The 24,090-nt window shown below is 40.4% G+C and overlaps 1 protein-coding gene across 3 annotated transcripts in view; it reads left to right on the top strand.

The window, feature by feature from the left end:
* Positions 1–24,090, top strand: part of WDR33 (WD repeat domain 33) — a 57,321-nt gene that overhangs the window by 21,233 nt on the left and 11,998 nt on the right. For all 3 annotated transcript variants that reach the window (XM_014952121.1, XM_014952122.1, XM_014952123.1), the window contains exons 7-16: positions 14,737–14,863; positions 16,106–16,260; positions 16,395–16,473; positions 16,969–17,079; positions 17,901–17,995; positions 18,231–18,239; positions 18,897–18,983; positions 19,271–19,410; positions 20,436–20,588; positions 20,996–22,042. In XM_014952121.1, the coding sequence (XP_014807607.1) occupies positions 14,737–14,863; positions 16,106–16,260; positions 16,395–16,473; positions 16,969–17,079; positions 17,901–17,995; positions 18,231–18,239; positions 18,897–18,983; positions 19,271–19,410; positions 20,436–20,588; positions 20,996–22,042 (2,003 nt within the window). The remainder of the gene's footprint in view (positions 1–14,736; positions 14,864–16,105; positions 16,261–16,394; positions 16,474–16,968; positions 17,080–17,900; positions 17,996–18,230; positions 18,240–18,896; positions 18,984–19,270; positions 19,411–20,435; positions 20,589–20,995; positions 22,043–24,090) is intronic.

Here is a 24,090-nt window from a genome sequence, read left to right as displayed (position 1 = left end):
CAGTTGGGTAGTCATGTCTTTTCCTACAGATCTTGCTTTTATGCTCTTAAATCCTCAGACAGTTCTCTAGCAGGAACTCCACCTACTTGAGTGTGTAAGGTGTTTTCTCTTTGGCAATACATATATTCTCAAAATCATTATTCTCTTGGCTAGTTTTCTAAATCTAGTAATTAGGAATTTCCATAATATTGCCGAATATGGATTTCTGTGGATCACCGTTCTCCTTTTGGAAGTCCCTGTTCTCCAGAGACTTACAAGTAAGCGTATGGTGTTTAAGACTAGGAATGTAAAAATTCACTCAGACAATTCCTTTACTATATTGAATTGATTTATACTCTGCAGTTGTATTTTGGAGATCTTTGGGCAAAGGTGGGTTCTGTCTTTCGCACTGTCCCCAACTTGTCAGGAATATCCTTTGCTTCCAGATGAATGGGGGGAAAAATGATCATTCCAATCACCTGCGTAAGCACATTAGATTGGTAATTTCTGTGGTATGTATTGCCTTTGCTGACAAAACAGGACTGTTATAAAAATTCAGTCAGAACTTTTAATGCTAGCATGAAACTTTAGAATTACTGTGTTCACATTATAAGACCGGAATGGTGGAGGCTTTAACTAGCAGATGCGATCTTGCCAGCCATTTTTGTAGCGATGTAACTGCTGCTTCCTGTCTGAAAGAAAAAAAAAAACCAAACAACAAAACCCCCTGCTTGCTCAAAGGCTTCTTCACGTGCTGCCTGCTTCTCTCCCACTTCACCATTTTCTTTTCCCTGCGTTACGGAATTCTTCGAGGAATATACAGTCTCTCTCTCCCCAAGAGTACTTTTTAATGTACGTTTCAGTCTGCAATTTCACCATGAGGATGTCTGGTAATAGTAAATCTGGCCATGGAAATCCTGGTGATGAAGCCTTCTCTATCTTCTGCTCAGTGGTCGAAGTTCCTTTAGTTTCTGATTTCACCATGAGGATGTCTGGTAATAGTAAGTCTGGCCATGGAACTCCTAGCGATGAAGCCTCTCTGTCTTCTGCTCAGTGGTCCAAGTTCCTTTAGTTTCTGCAGAACTGTCTTATTCTCTCTCTCCCCAAGAGTACTTTTTAATGTACGTTTCAGTCTGCAATTTCACCATGAGGATGTCTGGTAATAGTAAATCTGGCCATGGAAATCCTGGTGATGAAGCCTTCTCTATCTTCTGCTCAGTGGTCGAAGTTCCTTTAGTTTCTGCAGGTATTGTCACCACACCATGTAGCAAACCATAGCACTTCACTGGAATTCAATGGTTCTAAATAGTGGTGTTTTATTCCACAGAAATTAATTACTAGAAATAGCAGTAGTTAATTTTAACCCATTGCAAAACATTTCATTGACCAAATTAATAACTTCTGTTCCCATAGAATGTTGGCATTTGAATAAGTTTTTTTTAACTTTTTTGCAAGATCTCAAAATGCAATTAAGGAATAGGCACGAGACAGGTTTTCCTGAAAAATACTTGGAAGGATTTGTTTGAGCAGCAATTATCACAAGTATCTAACAAACATAGTTTAGTAGTGACATTTGAAAATTAACAATTTGGGGAATTTTAATTAGAATTTAAATTGACTTTTAATTTGAAGTGCCATATTAAAAATCTTAGAAATTAATGTTGCATTTACTAGACACAGAGAGTATCAGAATATTTGTCTTGACATGTCTCCTTTTTGCCATCCTTGCACAGAAAGGGGGATGAGAGCTTAGGAGTGAAAAGTGAATTAATTTTCCAGTTTATTACAGTCCGTGGCTTTTTGATGCTGGTTATTGTGGATTGGACGTCTGCATGGTAGGAGCTGGTAACCCTCCTGACTTAGGTAACAAGTTCTACTGACCAGATGTCGCGTGATAATTCTAGTTCCAATCAGTCTGAGTAATTATCTGGTAGTGAAAAGGTGGTAAACTGCCCTAATCAACTAGAAAATCTGTCCCTCACAAAAAAAAAACCCCTTCTCTTCATTCACTCAGTAGCAGAAAAGACTTTTCATAAAACTGTACGATAGATAAATCAGGCTTTCATTTAAAAACTATAAATTTTGGAAAAGTTTATTCATTTGTATGTGATAGCAGGAATAAAGGGCTTTGCTGCTTATTTTGCTGTAGGCAAATAAAAAAACATGCCTAGTTCATCTTACCGTAGACATCATGTGAAAGAACTTCAAACCCCTAGTGTTTCCTTTTCTGTGAAGGACGTGCTGATACAAAAGGCACAACCAGCCTCGTTGCTGTGCCGTCTTGAGGAGGTTAGGGTCCTGCTGATGGGAGTGCAGACAATTAATATGCCCAGGCTCTGATAGATGAAGAAGCCATTGTTCTTAAAGCCAGGTTCTTCTCAGCCTGCTGTACCTCCCTCTCCAACGTAGCGCTTGTGTCGCAGTTGAGCATGTTCGTGACACATCAACGCTTGTAAAACCGCATCTTCCAGCAGCAGATAATTCACAAGGGAATGTGTATTCCAAAAATAGAGACTAGTCTAATGAAGGTGTATTCTGTGTACCAAAGCCATAACTGTATTTTCACTTGCTCTGAAAATAAACTGTTGACATGGGATTATACCTCTTAAAGCTTCCTTTTTTTTTATTTTTGTTAACTTTTTAAGGTTAAAAATGCGCTTTGCTCCCAAATACAAGGTTGCTGTTTTAACAGAAGTATTAAAAAAATTGAAATGTGAATTTGGCAGAACTGTTACCTTGCATCGTTTTGCCAACAAATACATTTTTGCATTTTCGGTTTCCTCAGTGGTTCCTTCAGCTCTTACCTAGCCTTTTCTAAACCAGAAATGATGCCGTTTTCTCTCATGAAAGTCATCTTTTTTTGGGTCTCTGCTTCTGTTACTATTTGAATGAGACTGCATATGGGGATTGATCTATGCAAGCCGAGAGAGGACTTCACTACCTCTCCTGCAGTCACTGACCCAATTTATCAGTAATTTTATTTTACAGAAGATTTCTGAAGTCCAGCTTCCTAGAAGAGAAATACTGTGGGTTTCCTCACCCAACTGCTGTTCTGTTACCACCAAGAGCAGGTGCTCATGCAGTATTTGCCCTAGAACTAAAGAAAATAGTTTTCCTAACTTCTGTATACCTAAACTTATTATTTCCTTGCTTAAAATGGTAATGGGTTCATCCTTACGGGATGTTCTGTATTGGTAAAGTGGCTATCAAAATTAGCTACATGGGTTTTTTGGTTGGAAAGAAGGAAAATTAGTTTTCCTGTAAACTTGCTGTCCCTTAACGCGAGAATCTGGCTGAACAAATGTTGTTCTGTGACTGGCCACGTGAACAGGGCTGTCTCCAGAAGTAGTTTACTTGTCTGATAGAGAAAAGAGTTGGTAGTACCTCTCCTCTCAATGGGATGTAAAAAAATTAGGATCCTGCCCTTTAGTCTTAGCCATAAAAGCACATTGACACCTATTGTTTCAATGAAGACCAAGTTGACTGAAAGATCTTGGTTGGGTGTTTTTATTAAAAGATTATTTATTAAAAGATTCTGGGTTGACTTGGGAGTAAGGGAACATCTGGTTACATAGAAGTAAAAGACTTCTTGTAACTTCTTTTGCTGGGATCCACAACATTTTTTCTTAGGTTTTAGCACAATGCTGAGAGTGATTTCTGCTTCCCGTGGTTTGAAACTTGAATTAACCTCTAAGCTGGGTATTTGGACTATGCTTTTCTCTTGCAACAGTTCATAATTACTAGCAAAACTTGTAATGAACATCTAACAGGGTGTTAAAGGGAATAAATATTGAAAATTATTAATGATGGTTACTCTTAGCTTTTCTGGAAGTATTTGTTTCTCTTCCCTGGGTTGGGAACTAAGTATTCTGACACTACTGCTTACAGCCTTGACTGAAATCGCCATCAGAGCACAGCGCTTGAAGCAAGTTGGTGCTAAGTTCTGCAGTGTGTCTCCTGTTTTCCTTCATTTTCCCTCCTTTCACTAAATGGCCATGCTGAATTATAGGCTGCCCTAAAGTTTCTTTATTTGCTTTGAGTTTATTTAAAAATATACCTAAATCAATACTGTGGGTTTTGACATTCCTTCTTTCCATTCCTTATTGTAGTATTCAGTTAAAATAACAATTCACCTGGCTTGGCTTTGGGGCATGTTTCACATGGGTGTAACAGGAAAAGGCTTGACAGAAGCCTGCAGGTGGAAAGGCTGAGGATTCTGACACCTTAATGGCAGTGAGTGAACACAGCTGTCAATGTTTTCAATGATTAGTGAATAAAATTAGTTTCTTAAGTATGTGCTTAAAAAAACCCTCAGTGAATCTACTACAGGATCTTAAAACTACATTGCTTACTAGAAGCTTCAGGCACCAGTTCTTAACATGTGCCCACTTTGTTCTTGATTCATAAAATGTGTCTGTTCTGACTGATCTGTACTTAAATATTATTTTTGAGATAACTTGTCGTTGTGAGGCTTCAAATTATTTGACATTTCAATTAGATTCATTATTTTTTCAAAAAAAGGTGATGGTACAGGCTTTAAAAGACTGGTTTAGATCACGTTTGGAGGACTTGACTGGGAACACTTTAATCTGAAAGCTCACACTTTTCGGGATATTTTTGGGGCCTTTTTTATTTTTACAAAAGAACCCCACCATGCTGCCCAGGAATTTGATTCTATACCCAGATACAAAGCCACAGATCCGTGGGAACTGCAGACTGCTGATTAACGAAATCATTGAGGTTCTCATCTTTTGATTCGCACTATTTCTTCCCTTGAAGAAGGTTGTTCTATTCCTGGACCCACAGCTGTTCTCTCCCCCTTTCTATAGGGCGTTGGGTAGTAGTTGCCAGGCTGCATTGGACAGGAGATCGGTCTCATCTGATGGCTTAAGACACTAAACACTCATTAGAGGCAGCTCAGGCTTTTGCAGATTCATGACTCGTACCAGCCACTTGAAAGGCAGGTGCCAGAAAACAAGCAATAGAAAATTAAAAAAAAAAAAAAAAGATGTTCTACCTTTTGCAATTTAAAAAAGCCCCCTTAATTCTCTGATGAATGCCTGCAAAGGAATTACAAGTAATACTCCATGAGAATTTTAATAGATAACTGGGCAAAGTAGATTCCAGCTGCTTTTCAGAAATAATTTAACTCTGAGGAAAACCTGCTTTTGTATTTGAATTCAGCTGCCATTACTGCTAAGCACTAGCATATATATATTGAATAAGAAGGTGATGGACAGTTTTGATGTGGTGTATTTTCCCCTTTTGCAGTTTCTGCTCTATTTTTCCTGTCGTTTCTCTTGAGCGAGCTCTGAGCTTCCTGATGGCTTTCTGTTTAAGATTAATAATGACTTTTTAATTAGAAATGATGACTCTCTGTATTGCACTAAGCATTATGCTGCATTTTAAAGCATCATCACACAGGTGAACTCTCTGTGGCAGAGATGCACTTCATGCTATTCATAGTTGGGTTTTTTTGGTTACGTGCATAAAAATGGTGGTAAGGTAGAAAATCTGGACACTGACTAAGGAAAATTAATTAAAATATTGGAATATTTTTATATACTAAAATAACTTTGTATTGATAATTATCTGTGATCATTCTAGATCATGACTTAACTATGTCGTATGATTAGAAATTGTGAAACATGCATACTTAATTGACTTTCATATCGTTCTCATTTCTAAGAGAATGTTAAACAGCTCTTTGCCTCTTAGAGATGCTGGTCCCATTACTGGGCTGTTGCACAACCTGCTGTCAAAATTGTTTTGCCTCTATATGTTTTAATACATCTACAGGAAATAACCTGATTGGGTATAGGTAGTGATAACGCTCAAAAATAATTTCAGGAGTTAGGAAAAAGCAAATATGTTGAAAAGGAAAAGTATCTCTGTAGTGTTTGTAAACTCTAGCGTGAACATAATGCTAAAACAACAAGCAGCAAAATGTGAGACCACAAATCTAAAACAGTAGACATTTTCAGTTGTATAATTTTTTGCTTCTGTTCAAAGCAACGCTTTTCAGCTTTGGGAGTTGCTCAGCATTCTGCCTTCATTTCACTGAAGAATTTAACCATTCGATTTAAGCTTAACATGTGAGTAAGTCCCATTAGTTAAAACTGAACCCTGCCTGACCCAGTCCCACATAGGCTGGTGCCCAGCTGGATTTCTTCCCCTTGCTGTAAGCCCTTACAGAAGACATTGTCATTGAATTTCGACAGATGTAAAGAATTCCAATCACTATATGCCATTACTGGTAATTACATGTAATATAACTAGGATTTTTCATGATTCTTTGCAGTGCAAAGAGCTGTGCAAGCACACAAGTAGCATTAACTTCAAACTGTTTTTTTGCTAGTGTTTGAGGCTTTTGTAGAATTCCAACTATTCACTGAGTGATGTTGGGACTACACAAGTAGCATTAACTTCAAACTGTTTTTTTGCTAGTGTTTGAGGCTTTTGTAGAATTCCAAATATTCCTTCAGTGGTGTTGGGACTATCACATGCAAATTCTAAACTCAGTTATGGAAGCACATTTTGGGGGCTGCTTACCCATTCTGGGTTATCTTGGGAAAGAATCACCTGGTTACACACACCTGTTTCATTAGTGTTTACTGATTAGCTTTTTAAACCTTCTAATTTCACAGGTAATTAAAACAAACTATCCTGTTACAGTAGGTTTTGTCTGTGAAGAAAACTTAGTATAATTATAGAACTGTTAAAAAAAAAACACAACAAAATGGGATTTGTAAACAAGGCTTAATTATGTCCCATTCTGCTGCTGGTTTAGAGGAATACTGATGATCTAGGAGACCTTCCCTCTAAGTGGGTTAAAACTCTAGCAGACTCCCTAGATACCACGTTTAATAAACTAGCAGAGAGCTAGAAAGAGACAGTGAGCAAATATAGGAAAATAAAACCTGAGTTTATGGGACAGAGGTCTGGAAGTATGGTGAGAGGCGTTATTCTTAATCCATTGAAGACTAAAAGGGGTTTTTTCCCCTTAATTTCTTATTCACCAACCTCCCACGTTATGCTAAAATACAAAGGGGTACTGTGTATCTGTCAATGGAAGGTTTCTGTGGTGTTCCTTCTTGGGGTGGAGAATAGAAAGTGAAAGACCCCATAGGAAAGTTTTCAAGAGGGTTAGAGTTCACATGATGGGATAGGGCAAAGAACACTAAATTACTGGAATTAAAATTTATTCTTACCCTTATTGCTAACCTACTCAGCGTTATCAAAACAGTACTAGGTTCTTGTAGATACGAGGTATTCAATTCCTAAGTGAGCTTTTCATAGAAGCAGGGAATTGCTTGGGGAATGGGTAACTGTCTGATAACGTTGTTAAAGTCTTCCATAAAAATGGAATGGGCAGAATAATCCAATTTGCTTAGCAGGCTGGAAGGAACTAATGAAATCTAAGGGAACTATGTAGAAAACCTAAAACATCTTTCTGCTAACATGGTTGTTTTCAGTTATCTTTGACTTGCAGGTCTTCTTTTTAAATTCTTTTAGGGTATGGAGAACCTTAGCTTGAACGGCAGTAAGACCTGATGTCTCTTTGCAGATTCCTTGGAAATAGTCCCCTAGAAAAGGCTTGCTCTTTGGAGAGGTGTTCTGTTATTTTGGGGGTACAGATTACAGGCAGGTGAATGTTACTGTGTGGGGATGAAAAGACTTCAAGTCTGACCAATTCAAGTGGAGGAAACACAGCTCTAATTACTCCCCATTTCAAACAGCATAAGAGAACCCTGTGTCTTAAAATAAATAAAAAAACCCAAGCAAATATAATTCTCTCTAAATGAGCATAAGAGAACCCTGTGTCTTAAAATAAATTAAAAAAAAACAAGCAAATAGAATTCTCTCTAAATGCGAAGCAGTATTGTTGCAGTTAAATGATTATGTTCATTCTTTAAAATATATATAGTTATAAATAGCCTTTTTCTTCGGAACGTAGGAGTTAAAAAAAGTACAAGAAGATGCCTTAAGATTGGCATCTCAGTATGTGTATATACATCCAAATAATTGCTGAGACACATCTGGAAATCTTACAGTATTGTCTGTAAAATCCTCTTTCTATTTTGTATGCCTTCAGAATGGGCCTCATTCCTAGGGGAAAGGATATGATAGGGGAAAAAAATGTAGCTAGAGCAATAAATGTGATATATATATAAATTCAGTAGTTTATACACAGTTGCATTATAAAATGTATATATAAGTTATAGACTGTAATAAAAAGACAATAATTTAAATCAACTATTTCACTAGGTCATATATGCAGAAATTAGGGTGAGAGTATATAAGTTATAGACTGTAATAAAAAGACAGTGATTTAAATCAACTTTTTCACTAGGTCGTATATGCAGAAATTAGGGTGAGAGGGGAAAAAAATGTAGCTAGAGCAATAAATGTGATATATATATAAATTCAGTAGTTTATACACAGTTGCATTATAAAATGTATATATAAGTTATAGACTGTAATAAAAAGACAATAATTTAAATCAACTATTTCACTAGGTCATATATGCAGAAATTAGGGTGAGAGGGGGGAAAAAAATCAAGTCCTTAATTTGTGTGCTTTTCCAGACTTATGATGTGCTGGATTTGATTTTGACATAATCTTCTTATAGCTTGTTGTGTCTTTCACCAGCCAATATTTCTGTTCAGTGTCTTTTAAAGAACCACCCTTCAGTTGGCTGGAAGCATTAACAGCTAATTAACGGGGCTGTGACTACAGCTGCTAAGTTCAAAAATTTATTCTGCATATGGAAAGTATTATTAAAGAAATATTTTTGTATCTGGACTTTTTAAATAATCTATATATGCTTGTTTTTATTTTATTTTTTGTGCCAATTTTTAGAAGGTTAGAAAAAGTCATAGTAAGTAAAACTGTCAAGCGTTAGCATATTGTTTTATGCTCAGATTAATAACTCGTGATTTTAAACCAGTTCAGCTTATCAAAAATCTTTATCTTCAGTCTTTCACTTCAGTTTGTTTATAGGCCCTCCCGTTGCTGTGACTTCTAAATAATTCACACATTTCAATTGATGTATCCATCAAGCATCTCTATAGGATGGGGAATGATATAATATCTCTGCCTTTACAGGCAGGGGCTCAGGGGGCAAGAGTTATTCGGAGAGGGATTCCCATCCTGGCTCTCCTCGGTCACAGAGACACATGTGTGATTGTTGAGCAAAAGCTCTTTAGAGTCAGCAAATAAGGAATGTGAACTACAGAGATTTGCATGAATTAAGGTTTTCTGAGTGTGGTGCTTGGTGACAGGGGTTCTGTACCAGAGAGACCGATTCCCAGGTCGTAGCCTAGAACTAAGAACTGAAAACCAACTACAAAGTAAAATCTACCAGGCTTCTTTTTCTTGGAGTTTTATTTTAAATGTGTTTTCTGCATCATCAGTCTCATTGCAGATGGTAGTGTATATGTCTATCTGCAGAAAGAAGGAAAATCAATATACAGTGTCAATTGCTCCAATTTTAAAAAGAGAGGAAAAAAAAAAAGAAAAAAGGTCTGATTTAGATGATGCTCTTTAGTTATCTTTGTTATCTTGTGTAATTCTTCTGAGTTAGTTCATTCCTTGGAAATAGTTTATTTAAAGCATATTTGTTGTAGGAAAGAATTTATCTCTCAAGAAAGCTTTATTGTGTTAGGAACCTTTAGCTAAATATATACATTGACCCCATTTAGCACAGAACTTTGTCCAAGAATTGCATCTCGAGGGCAGGAGAGATCATTTTGATGAGATTACAAAGGAGGAGGCTCCCAGTTTCCCCCACTCTTGCTGTAGTCCAGAACACACTGGTTGAAAGATTCCTCTCTGCAGGAAATACCAGTTTACCTATCTTTATAACGGTTTAAATATGGTAAGTTTCTTCTGATCCCTATGGTCAGTTATAATGCACTGATGATGGTCAGATGCCTGCTGATAAGTACCTAGTGATTTATCTGCTCTGGTTACGAGTTCTGAGTGTGCTGGCATCTTTTATTACCTTTCAGCGTTGTGGTCTGGGGCTACTGGGCAAGGACTATCAAACCCAGGTTCTGAGAAGCCCACCAGTCCATTGCTGTTCCATCACCATTGCTCCCTTTAGAAGACTTTTAGAGGGTGGACGCTTGGGTTGCTGTGTTTCGGAGCGTGGCTCTGCACTGGAACTGGGTTGCCCAATCTGACCCTTTTTTCTCTCAGGGTATATATTTGGGCTGGTTTAGCTCAGGTTAGGTCTGGAAAGAAAAGCCTCCGTCGGGCCTTGCAGAGGATGAGCTGTCATCCAGGGCTGGCCTTTCACCAGCAGAACTCGTTTTCTGGGTGCAATCGTACCCACCAAACAGAACAGCCTTTTGTCTCTCAGCACTCTTCCCTTACTAATTGTCTTTATTCCAAGAGCAGCGAGGCCAATGTAATTCCTGTCCATGTGGGTCGGAGATTTTTTTTATGGTTTTGCTGGGTTTGGGGTTTTTTTTCATATTTATGGTAGTACTCAAGTGTTCTAGCTGAACACATTTTCATACAGTTCGACTGGTTATTAATTGTAATGGAACATTTCTCTGTAAGGGCCTATTGTTGCCCTTGAATTAGGGAAAAAAATGTAGCTAGAGCAATAAATGTGATATATATATAAATTCAGTAGTTTATACACAGTTGCATTATAAAATGTATATATAAGTTATAGACTGTAATAAAAAGACAATAATTTAAATCAACTATTTCACTAGGTCATATATGCAGAAATTAGGGTGAGAGGGGGGAAAAAAATCAAGTCCTTAATTTGTGTGCTTTTCCAGACTTATGATGTGCTGGATTTGATTTTGACATAATCTTCTTATAGCTTGTTGTGTTTTTCCAGACTTATGATGTGCTGGATTTGATCAAATGCTATTAGACATAATCTTCTTATAGCTTGTTGTGTCTTTCACCAGCCAATATTTCTGTTCAGTGTCTTTTAAAGAACCACCCTTCAGTTGGCTGGAAGCATTAACAGCTAATTAACGGGGCTGTGACTACAGCTGCTAAGTTCAAAAATTTATTCTGCATATGGAAAGTATTATTAAAGAAATATTTTTGTATCTGGACTTTTTAAATAATCTATATATGCTTGTTTTTATTTTATTTTTTGTGCCAATTTTTAGAAGGTTAGAAAAAGTCATAGTAAGTAAAACTGTCAAGCGTTAGCATATTGGTTTATGCTCAGATTAATAACTCGTGATTTTAAACCAGTTCAGCTTATCAAAAATCTTTATCTTCAGTCTTTCACTTCAGTTTGTTTATAGGCCCTCCCGTTGCTGTGACTTCTAAATAATTCACACATTTCAATTGATGTATCCATCAAGCATCTCTATAGGATGGGGAATGATATAATATCTCTGCCTTTACAGGCAGGGGCTCAGGGGGCAAGAGTTATTCGGAGAGGGATTCCCATCCTGGCTCTCCTCGGTCACAGAGCATCTCTATAGGATGGGGAATGATATAATATCTCTGCCTTTTACAGGCAGGGGCTCAGGGGGCAAGCGTTATTCAGAGAGGGATTCCCATCCTGGCTCTCCTTGGTCACAGACACATGTGTGATTGTTGAGCAAAAGCTCTTTAGAGTCAGCAAATAAGGAATGTGAACTACAGAGATTTGCATGAATTAAGGTTTTCTGAGTGTGGTGCTTGGTGACAGGGGTTCTGTACCAGAGAGACCGATTCCCAGGTCGTAGCCTAGAACTAAGAACTGAAAACCAACTACAAAGTAAAATCTACCAGGCTTCTTTTTCTTGGAGTTTTATTTTAAATGTGTTTTCTGCATCATCAGTCTCATTGCAGATGGTAGTGTATATGTCTATCTGCAGAAAGAAGGAAAATCAATATACAGTGTCAATTGCTCCAATTTTAAAAAGAGAGGAAAAAAAAAAAGAAAAAAGGTCTGATTTAGATGATGCTCTTTAGTTATCTTTGTTATCTTGTGTAATTCTTCTGAGTTAGTTCATTCCTTGGAAATAGTTTATTTAAAGCATATTTGTTGTAGGAAAGAATTTATCTCTCAAGAAAGCTTTATTGTGTTAGGAACCTTTAGCTAAATATATACATTGACCCCATTTAGCACAGAACTTTGTCCAAGAATTGCATCTCGAGGGCAGGAGAGATCATTTTGATGAGATTACAAAGGAGGAGGCTCCCAGTTTCCCCCACTCTTGCTGTAGTCCAGAACACACTGGTTGAAAGATTCCTCTCTGCAGGAAATACCAGTTTACCTATCTTTATAACGGTTTAAATATGGTAAGTTTCTTCTGATCCCTATGGTCAGTTATAATGCACTGATGATGGTCAGATGCCTGCTGATAAGTACCTAGTGATTTATCTGCTCTGGTTACGAGTTCTGAGTGTGCTGGCATCTTTTATTACCTTTCAGCGTTGTGGTCTGGGGCTACTGGGCAAGGACTATCAAACCCAGGTTCTGAGAAGCCCACCAGTCCATTGCTGTTCCACCACCATTGCTCCCTTTAGAAGACTTTTAGAGGGTGGACGCTTGGGTTGCTGTGTTTCGGAGCGTGGCTCTGCACTGGAACTGGGTTGCCCAATCTGACCCTTTTTTCTCTCAGGGTATATATTTGGGCTGGTTTAGCTCAGGTTAGGTCTGGAAAGAAAAGCCTCCGTCGGGCCTTGCAGAGGATGAGCTGTCATCCAGGGCTGGCCTTTCACCAGCAGAACTCGTTTTCTGGGTGCAATCGTACCCACCAAACAGAACAGCCTTTTGTCTCTCAGCACTCTTCCCTTACTAATTGTCTTTATTCCAAGAGCAGCGAGGCCAATGTAATTCCTGTCCATGTGGGTCGGAGATTTTTTTTATGGTTTTGCTGGGTTTGGGGTTTTTTTTCATATTTATGGTAGTACTCAAGTGTTCTAGCTGAACACATTTTCATACAGTTCGACTGGTTATTAATTGTAATGGAACATTTCTCTGTAAGGGCCTATTGTTGCCCTTGAATTAAAAACCCCTCTCTTTCCCTGGGGGCTGCAGGAGGACAAATACCTACAGGATGTCTATCGTCAGCTGAAAATCTCCACTAGGGAGGGAGAGCACTTTCTCTCTTACTGCTGGCCCAGTCCTTCTTCCCAAGTAAACACCAGGATGGGAAGCTCAGCCTTCAGCTTCATGTGTTGGAGAGGGAGATTTAGTCAGAGCAAACACAGACTGACAGGTCTTTTCATTTCTCTCTGCATTGGAAGAGCCAGAGAGGAGGGAAACAACAACATCTCAAAGTGCCCCTCCGTTGATAGGACAGACACCGGAACGGTCACTTCTGAGCACATTTCTCTTCTTTGTAACCTGAGGATCCTGCTCATCCCTGAGATCCCGTGTATTCCAAGGGCAATCCTCCCTGCTGTGGCTGGGGGAGGAGCAGCATTGGGTTCCTTCATCCATATTGGCCATCAGTGCTCACAGCTGTTCCCCGTGTATTTACCAAAGCTGTAGTCATTTCTTCTTGGGTGAAGAATCTCTTCCCTGTCTGTCCTTTCCTCCAGAGAGGAGGGAAGTTGCACTCATTTGACAGAAAGAGTGATCTGTGTGTTAGCAGTTTGCTTTTATTTTAAGACGGAAATATATTGCCTATTCTAATTTGATTCTTCTGTGGCCTCAGGAAGAAATTTCAACTACTGTTAATTTTTAATGTTCTGTCAAATTGAAGCCTATATTAAGACAGCTCGTGCTGCTTGAAGTTACGTGTTCCACCACGTAGCAGAGCAGTGCTTGTGGGAGCTGTCTGACTTTGATGGGGAACCCTTTGTCTTTCATGGAACACGCTACCATTCTTCCATACCATTTTGTGACTTCTGTGCCTTTATGTTGCAGACAGCCCTTCCTTCCTCATCTTGCTTTTTTATCTTCAGTTACTGCATGATGCCTCATTTTCTGCCGTTGACTATCACTGTTAGCTTACTCTCGAAGTGGGCACGGAGAGGGATTGGAGAAAGAAATTATCATTTGTTATTTCTTCTCTAAATCCCTATAGTTCAGCTCTGAAACCTCATTTAGTTGAGTAGCAGGAACAAGGGTTTCTTCTTGACAGATTTCTAGATCACTTGAGCAGCACTGATTATCTGTCAAGATCAATCAGCCTGTTTAAAATGAAGTTATATCACGAGGTTTTTTTTTTTTCCTCTCCTAACTTTTGAGCATTAGAAAAACCTGAATCCCTCTGACCTGATAAGAGGTTATATCTCATAAGATTGCTTTTCATCGTATGCATGGTTTTCAGATCCATAATTTAATTTCTTTGCTTATTTTCTGACAGGAGAGCAAAAGGGTCATACTGATAGTATAGGAATAAATATGTATTTGCCTTTCGTTTCTACAATATTTCACGGAAAGCACAGTGTCACAGTGTTATTTCCATTACCCTCTCCATACAAACGCTTCATCAGTGTCACATTTAAACTATTGGGTAATAGCATAGGGCCAAAGCACAAGAAAAGTACCAGTTCGAGCAGAAACTTCTTAGAGAATTTTCATGTTGGTGAAGTGAGCTTGGCTTGAGGGCATAATCCAAGGAGAACGTGCTCCCAGTGATTAGTGGAAAGGAATGCAACATAAATAACTCAGAAAACATTTTTCTTTAGTTTCATTTTAATGTTTTGTGACCTGTGCTCTGTGATGTGTTTCATTCAGTTTTATGTTACGGTTATAAGGTGTGCACCCTTCGATTTTTCTTTTCAGTGTCTGTGAAATCTCAAAATGAGCAATTTTTATCTTCTCAACAGGACATGGAGCGGATGTGAAATGTGTTGACTGGCATCCAACGAAGGGATTAGTTGTATCGGGAAGTAAAGATAGCCAACAGCCCATCAAGTTCTGGGATCCAAAGACTGGCCAGAGCCTTGCCACACTGTAAGTTTGTGCCCATAGACTTTGATTTGCTTAAATATAAATTAAGTTCCTAAAATATTTTTTTTTTAATTCCCTTCTTAGCTTTTTGCCTCACATCTTTTCAGACATACACAATTGCTTCAAATATAAAGCTAGTGCTCTAGCTGTGTCAAGAAATCTAAAGGTTAGATGAAGTCGATTCTATACTTGGAAAATTGTGACTTTAATACTGCTTATTTAAATTTACTTTGTCCTTCTCTGTGGACCTCGTAGTCACACAGTTCTCATTTGGAAAACGGAATTGAGTTATGGAAACGTAAGTGGGGTGTTCCATGTGACATGAAAAATTTTTAATGCTGCAGCAGAAGTGTGCACAGTGTGTGAATGCAGTCTCAATGAGCTCTGCCAGTTATCATAGAATGGTCTGGGTTGGAAGGGACCTTAAAGATCATCTTGTTTCCACCCCCCTGCCCTGGGCAGGGACACCTCCCACCAGACCAGGTTGCTCCAAGCCCCATCCAGCCTGGCCTTGAACCCCTCCAGGGATGGGGCAGCCACAGCTTCTCTGGGCAACCTGGGCCAGGGTCTCATCACTCTCACAGTGAAAAATTTCTTCCTGGTATCTAATCTAAATCTCCCCTCTTTCAGTTTGAAGCCGTTACCCCACGTCCTATCACTACATGCCCTTGTCTAAAAAGTCCCTTCCCAGCTTTCTTGTAGGCCCCCTTTAGGTACTGGAAGGGGCTCTAAGGACCCCAGCTCTCTCAGCCTGTCCTCACAGCAGAAGTGCTCCAGCCCTATGATCATCTCCATGGCCCTCCTCTGGACCCTCTCCAACAGGTCCATGTCCTTCTTGTGCTGGGGGCTCCAGAGCTGGACACAGAGCTCCAGGTGGGATCTCAGCAGAGCAGAGGGGTAGAATCATCTCCTTCACCCCGCTGGCCACACTCTGATGCAGCCCAGGATACTGTTGGCTTTCTGGACTGCCAGCACACATTGTTGACTCATGTTGAGCTCCTCATCAACCAAGGCCCCCAAGTCCTTCTTTTCAGGGCTCCTTTCAACCCATTCTCTTCTCTGAAGTATAAAAGAACAGGATTAAGGCGTAGGGCCTTTGCACAGAAAGCCATGGTGTTCTGGTTTAGTAGCCTGAACTACTTTGATATTGACCCGAATATTTGGGACTGGTGGATTATCACGTTTTTTTATTTCTGTCTGAGAAATGAGTATGTGGGCAAACAGTCTGTCTTTCTCTACTTGCAGACATGCTCATAAAAACACAGTGATGGAGGTGAAACTGAATCTGAATGGCAACTGGCTGCTAACAGCTTCTCGTGACCATCTCTGTAAGCTCTTTGACATTCGTAATCTGAAAGAAGAACTTCAGGTCTTCAGGGGTCATAAGAAGGAGGCCACAGGTCAGGATTTGTTACGTTATGTGGATTTTTATTGAGAAGTTTGGATTAAAAATTAAAGTTTTTGAGACCCTGATTTCTGTTCATGAGAAATGCTGGCCTTATACTTTCTGATTGTGGTGTCCTTTGTGTTTCAGCTGTGGCCTGGCATCCTGTTCATGAAGGGCTGTTTGCCAGTGGAGGATCTGATGGCTCTTTGTTGTTCTGGCATGTTGGGTATGTGGCATTTTCATCAGCACGTTGGAAAGACATTGGTTCAGGTGTACAAGCTATTATAGTAAACATCAAATACACTTTTCACCTTTGAGTCTGTATGTAATGTGCATGTTTATGGTATAGTTTTTCTCTATACCTGGGGAAGTTTGTGAATATGCTTAATTTATGAGTAAGGTTTCCTGTGCAGGTGTATTTTAAAATTGCATCTTGTTGAGAAAGTGATAAGTGGTTGAAACTCCTAGTTACTTGTTTGTTCTGAGATGATGTAACTGTGGTTTCTAAATGTACAGTTAAAAATCCTTGCATTACTGGATTCCCTGCTAAGAGCAACTGGGAAGGATCAGTTCACCCAGCAGAAACATAACAGAGGGTTAAGTTTAGCAAAATATGGAATAGAGGAAGAGGAACAACTGAGTAGCAAAAGTTTTGTGTTGTATCTATAGCAGATATTCACCTGTGTGATTATTAATTTTTATTTTCTTTTTAATGCATAAGGGTTGAGAAGGAGGTTGGTGGAATGGAAATGGCCCATGAGGGAATGATCTGGAGTCTGGCGTGGCATCCCCTTGGACACATTCTCTGTTCGGGCTCAAACGATCACACCAGGTATTTTCAAATATTTAAAGAAAAAAAATCTAAGGGAATGCATGTACATTTAGAGACTAGAAAGGTTCACGGCACCAGTGATGAACAAAGATTGGGATGATTCTGATACACAGCCAACGGGCAAAGCAGAGACAAACTTATCTAAAAGGGAAGGCACTGACATTTTTCCTTAAAAGGCAGAGTCCCACCTCTTGTCCTTCGTCTAAGGAAGCCTTAAAAAATACTAGGCTTTTGGGTTTGAGTGAGCTTTCACATCTGAAGAAAATTTTTAAAAATAATTGTTGTAGTTTCTTAATGAAGAAATAGTCTTATCTCCACAGCAATTTTTTGCTGTGGATCATCTGCTGGTCACGTCTGTCTTTTCACACTGCTGACATGTTTGGAGGAGTATAGTTTGTGCTTTTAGGTTGAGCATGCTGTAAGCATGGAGCATTTTATAAATGGAGACATTATTTGTGGATGCCTATATTGACAAGTTTAGTTGTATATGAAGAATATATTCGAATTGAGTGAGAAGTTTTGGGGAATGGACTAGAAATGTAGCTGCCCAGGATTTGATGTTGATGCCTTGTACTTATACCCCTTACACTTTGAAGCATCTTCTCAATTGTAACTATATAATTCAATATGAGCATTGTTGGGTTTTTATTTTTGGTTTGAACCTCATACTTCATGTTCAAATCTAGCACTGAGCTTGATTTAGGAAGAGTTGAATCCTTGTATAACCAAGATGGCATGCTAAAAATCAAAGAACTGTTTTGATTAAAAAGTAGTTAATGCTCTTGACCCTTTATTGAGATCATGTGTTTTCCTTTTGACAGCAAGTTTTGGACTAGAAATCGGCCTGGAGATAAGATGCGAGATCGTTACAACCTGAATCTGCTGCCTGGGATGTCAGAGGATGGTGTGGAATATGGTACGGAGATTTCCCTCAATAGGGAAGGAAGAGGGTTGGGGTCAGGAACAGGCCTAGGTCAGTAGCTGACACTAAAGTGCAGCCTCTGGGTAAGATGCTGAAGCATTACAGCATTATTAAGTATTATAGCATTGGTGACTATCCTAGACAAAGGTATTTTTAAACGAGGATGATTTAACTCTCCATGTTATCAGAAATTGTCGTTCCAACAAGTTTTCTCTTTTTTTTTCCGCAGCTCCGGGAGGTAAGACCTGGTCTGTCTGTCACAGGAAGGAGGTTTGGCTCTCCAGCTGGCAATATCTCTGGTTTACTTTTCTTCCCAAAAACTTCATGCCACTTCTAGTCTTCCCACAGTCCTGTACTACAGCAGGAAAACCTTTCAAATTATTGAACATGACTAAAATCTAAAGCTTTACCCCCTTCTTAAGGATTGATCTCAGTAGTTTTAGGCTGCTCAGGGTTGCCCAGCTCTATGGGATGTCTCAGCAACCTTTTCGTTTCTGAGGTTACATCTGTTTCTTCAGATTTTTTATTTGCTCTTTTGTGTTCAGGAATGCTAATTAGAAAGTAGCACTTAAATGGGATTAAAGTTTTAAAATATATGGATTTGATATAACGAAAATGGGAATGGGTGTGGGTTATTTCCTTTGCTGAGCTTCTACCCTAGATGTAACTTTCCTGAAAGGACACAGTTTCTGACCTTTTGGGGTGTATTTATGAATCTGAATTTGCAGTTCTTTTACTATCCTGTTATTCATATATGGAATTAAAGGGTGACCCACCAGCTGCGAAATAGGTAGTGATACTAATGGTAAAATTTAGCATGTGAGAATCCAAGGAGATAAAATGATAATGTAAAGAAAAATGTTCCAGATATAAATACTTCTTGTTTTGTCTCTAGATGATCTGGAACCCAACAGCCTGGCAGTTATTCCTGGAATGGGAATACCCGAACAGTTGAAAATAGCCATGGAGCAAGAGCAAATGGGTAGGTAGTAGCTATGGGCAGGCACTTCCCTGAGCCACCCAGATACCGTGTGACTTCTCTTTCATTCCTTTCGTATATTTTAGTAGCTTGGATGCTTTTCTCCAAAGTTCTGTATTGTGTGTCTTTCCCATGGAAAGAAGGAAGTGTTTAAAGCCTCTTGGTCTCTTTTGCTGAATAAGCTGTAAAGAGAGTAACAGGATTTCTCTGTAAACCCGCATCGCTAGAGAGTAACAGGATTTCTCTGTAAACCCGCGTCACTCTGACTGTTTGTCTCCCTGGTGCTAAAGGGAAAGATGAATCCAACGATATTGAAATGAGAATCCCAGGACTGGATTGGGGGATGGAGGAAGTCATGCAAAAGGACCAAAAGAAGGTGCCACAGAAAAAAGTGCCCTATGCAAAACCAATACCGGCACAGTTTCAGCAGGTGAGTACCCGATACGCCTAACTGACAAAAATAGACACCCACACAACAAACAAGAAGCATCACCATCACTAAACCATACCTCCCAGCACTACATCAACCCGTCTTTTGAACACCTCCAGGGATGGGGCCTCAACCCCCTCCCTGGGCAGCCCATTCCAATGGCTGAGAACCCTTTCAGTGAAAAAAAATTTCCTAATATCCAGCCTGAACCTCCCCTGGCATAACTTGAGGCCATTTACTCTTGTCCTGTGGCCTGTGACTTGGGAGGAGAGACCGACCCCCACCTCTCTACACCCTCCTCTCAGGGAGTTGTAGAGAGCAATAAGGTCTCCCCTCAGCCTCCTCTTCTCCAGGCTGAATAACCCCAGCTCCCTCAGCCTCTCCTCATAAGACTTATTCTCCAGACCCCTCACCATCTTTGTTGCCCTTCTCTGGACCCGCTCCAGCACCTCTATGTCTTTTTTGTGGTAGGGAGCCCAAAACTGGACACAGTACTTGAGGTGGGGCCTCACCAGTGCCGAGTACAGGGGGACAATCACCTCTTGGGTCCTACTCGCCACGCTGTTCCTGATCCAGGCCAGGATGCTGTTGGCCTTCTTGGCCCCGTGGGCACACTGCTGGCTCATGTTCAGCTGACAGTTGACCAACACCCCCAGGTCCTTTTCTGCCCGATACACAGCGAGCAGGAGAACAACTTGTTATTTTCCCAACTTCAAAAAGGGTGTGGCTGTTGAAATGTGTTGGATTTCCAGTATCAGCTCTTTTATGTCAACACCCAGTACAAAATAATCTACCACAGTAGTTAATTTCCTCTTTAAACATAAAATATTTGGTTAAATCCCTTATATCTAGTTATCTGTACCTGGAAAATAGGAAGTTAGAAGATAAAGATGTTTTATTCAGCATTGTTTCTAGCTTCTGAATATCTATACTGCACAGTGTTCCAGCATATCCTTTCCCAGAGCAGCAATATCTTGCTACATGTTGTTCCACGGAATTCATCTTGTGTTTACTCTTCTTTATAGGCATGGATGCAGAATAAAGTTCCTCTGCCTCCCCCACCTGAGCCATTGAATGACAGAAAGGAAGATATTAAGCTGGAGGAGAAAAAGAAGTCACAGGCAGAGATTGAGCAGGAAATGGCAGCACTTCAGTACACAAACCCACAACTCTTGGAGGTACGTATTTAGAGACAGTCATTAGCAAATTTGTTTTAGTGCTCTATGGGATATATTTGGACCTTGACATTAAAATTTGTAGCTTGCTTTTGCGGTATTGTTTTCACCTTTTTGTTCCAAAAAACCTCATCTAATTGAACAGGATATTGGACTTAATTAGTCCTTATTGAACTAATTGGACTTCATGAGGCTATGAAACCTTCATTGAGGCCCCCCACATTTCACTTAATTAATTCTGATTATGGGTCTCTTTAGTTGTATTTCTGTTAATTAGGGGAAAAGCACTAAATTGTTTTGAACTCCTGAGAAGGGAGATGATTGCTTCTCTTTTTCCCTTGTTGCATCTACTTCTGTGCTTAGTTAATTTTCTGGGTCTTTTTTTTTTTTTTTTTTTAATTTTTGAACAGCAATTGAAGATTGAGAGACTTGCACAAAAGCAAGCTGAGCAAGTGCAGCCGCCACCTCCAGGAGGCTCACTTCATGGACCCCAGCCTTTCCCAGGGCAAGGCCCAATGTCACAGATGCCTCAAGGATTTCAACAGCCCCTTCCACCTCAGCAGATGCCAATGAATATGCCTCAGATGGGACCTCCTGGTCCACAAGGACAGTTCAGACCTCCGGGATCCCAAGGACAAATGGGACCTCAAGGTCCTCCATTACACCAAGGAGCTGCAGGTCCACAAGGATTCATGGGACCACAAGGACCTCCAGGCCCCCAAGGGCCTCCACAAGGAATGCCACGGCCTCAGGATTTACATGGACATCAAGGAATGCAGAGACATCCTGGCCCTCATGGGCCAATGGGGCCTCCAGGTCCACAGGGTAACGCTGGCCCACAAGGCCACTTAGGACCACAGGGTCTACCTGGGTCTCAGACTCATTTAGGACCACAGGGTCCGCCTGGCCCACAGAGTCATTTGGGTCCTCAAGGTCCTGGTGGTCAAGGAATGCAAGGGCCACCTGGTCCCCGAGGAATGCAAGGACCTCTTCCTCATGGCATGCAAGGAGCTCCAGGATCTCAAGGGATGCAGGGCCCTATATCTCAAGGGCCTTTGATGGGACTTAATCCAAGAGGGATGCAGGGTCCACCAGGACCCAGAGATAACCAGGGACCTGCTCCGCAAGGGATGATGATGGGTCATCCGCAAGAAATGAGAGGTCCTCATATGCAAAGTGGTTTACTAGGACATGGTCCCCAGGAGATGAGGGGCCTCCAGGGACCCCCGCCTCAAGGTACAATGCTAGGACCACCACAAGAATTGCGTGGGCCACCAGGTCCACAAGGCCAGCAGGGACCTCCACAAGGCTCTTTAGTAGGGCCTCAAGGAAACATGCAAGGACCTCAGGGACAACCGAACCCTTCCAGGGGGCCTCATCCTTCCCAGGGCCCCCTGCCTTTCCAGCAGCAGAAAACACCTCTGTTGGGTGATGGGCCTCGTCCCCCATTTAATCAGGTACGTGTCGGTGTGTATAATGAGAAGAGTGTTATGAACGTAGGAATGATAACCTCACACAGCAGAAATGCAAAGCGAGAGCTGAGGGGCTGGAGGCTTGGTGTGTTTGCAAGACTGAGGCCTCAGGAGAACTTAAATGATAATGGAAAGAGTTACGTAGTTTGGAAACAGCAGAGGTAACTGTAGAAAAGGGATTATAGGAAATGGTGGTACAGAAATCAGTCTGCTATGAAAATATGTAGCCTTAAGAGAAGCTCCAGAGTTATTTTAATTTAAAGACACTGAATTGTCTGAAATGGGGAATTTCCTGGGGAGTAGGTAAGCACTAATAAAAATTGAATGTGAGCAAACTGAACATAAGAAACCTCATATGTATTAGTTAAAGCCAAGGTACTGCCAACTCTCCAACTCTCAGTTGTCCCAGAGTAGTTAATCTGAACTATGGGATGAATTTACCGTAGATGCTCCCACACCTGGACAGTTTAGGTCTGGTTGAACTTTCCAGTTTGAACCAAGCGCACAGGAACAGAGCTCTCCTGTTTCCTGCCTTGGTATAGAAATCATTCAGCCATCTTTGTACTTTTTGGAGCACGAGGGAAGAGATTGGCGTTGAACACTGTTAACTCATTGGTGTGTCATTCGCCGAGAAGTACGAGAGGGAGCAGAGGCATCAGACCAGGTTGTGTAGGACCAGCCCAGGGTGAACACTGAGCTGGGACCACTGAGCGTGGCCTGGATGTGTGTGGACCACACAGCTCCAGGAGGGCCCACCTGCTCAGCGATACGCTTTTGCTTAGCTGAGCTTGTAGACACACCAATTAATGCGGCAGGAGTCAAGTCAGGGTTTGATGAAGTCTGGTTCAGTACCAGGTGCCACCAGCTCTGCCCTCTTCAGCATCTTATCCCACCTCTGATCTACCACAGATCGTGCAGAGCTCACTGTTCATTAGCTCGTACAAGTTCCTGGTTTCATGGCACTGATTCTGTACTTGATTGTCTCCAGCTTCAAGGTGAATTTTGAAGGCGACGTTTGGAAAAAAATTCTATTTACTCAGTTTTAAAAAATTTCTGTTTTTTTTACAACAGAATGAACTCTTTCAGGTTTGCACTCAATAGTTAAAACTGTTCATTAGCTTGTACAAGTTCCTGGTTTCATGGCACTGATTCTGTACTTGATTGTCTCCAGCTTCAAGGTGAATTTTGAAGGGGACGTTTGGAAAAAAATTCCATTTACTCGATTTAAAAAAATGTGTAGTTTTTTACAACTCTTTCAGATTTGCAGTCAGTAGTTTCTAGTTAAAGCTTTAGACAAGTATGGTCCTTTGTGTGTAGTTCAGCACCAATCACGGCGAGTGGTGACATATTGAAATGAGCTTTAGCCCACTGATTCCATTTCAGATTGAGGCAGAGCAGCCCACAAATTGTGGGTTTCCTTGAATATTTTTTGCCTTACAAATCAGCAGTAATTCCCTCCAGAAGTGCGTTAACGTGACACCATTGCTGAGACTTCAAAAGCGTCGAAGTTAAACGAACGAGAGTTGGTTCCACAACCATCCCATTTAAACCAGCATCGTGTCTTTCATTGCTGTCCCGGGGAGACTAACTGTTCTGCTTTGAGAATAATTACGTGTGTGTATAAAAGCTTGTGTGTGTTTAGATACACGTGTAGGGCTGTCCTTGCCTGACCCTGCTGTTAACGCTGCTCAGAATTCACTAAGTTGCTTTTGACAGGTGGCTGGTTGTTTTCAATGAATACTGCTGTCTTGAAGTCTTTTACAGATATTTAAAAAAAAAAAAAGAAAAAGATAAAGCAAGGTATTTTGGACCATTTCTCCATCCTTGTGCAGCTCTAGGATGGCAACGTCTTTTGAAAATGGAGAGATTTAAAAATTCTTAATGTTGGTTTTTGCTCCAGTTTGCTTCTTTGTGATATGAATATAATAGTAGTTCCTATTTGAAAAGGCCCTTCGGTGGTTTTTTAAACAACAGGCTTTAGCTTGGTTTTTTTGCTCTGAATTTGACATTTATCTTCTGTAAACTTGTACAAA

Source organism: Calidris pugnax, unplaced genomic scaffold (genome assembly GCF_001431845.1).
Source record: "Calidris pugnax isolate Ruff unplaced genomic scaffold, ASM143184v1 scaffold232, whole genome shotgun sequence".
NCBI lineage: Eukaryota > Metazoa > Chordata > Aves > Charadriiformes > Scolopacidae > Calidris > Calidris pugnax.
The sequence above is the reverse complement of the archived record's forward strand: the minus strand, read 5'-3'. Positions and strand labels throughout refer to the sequence as shown.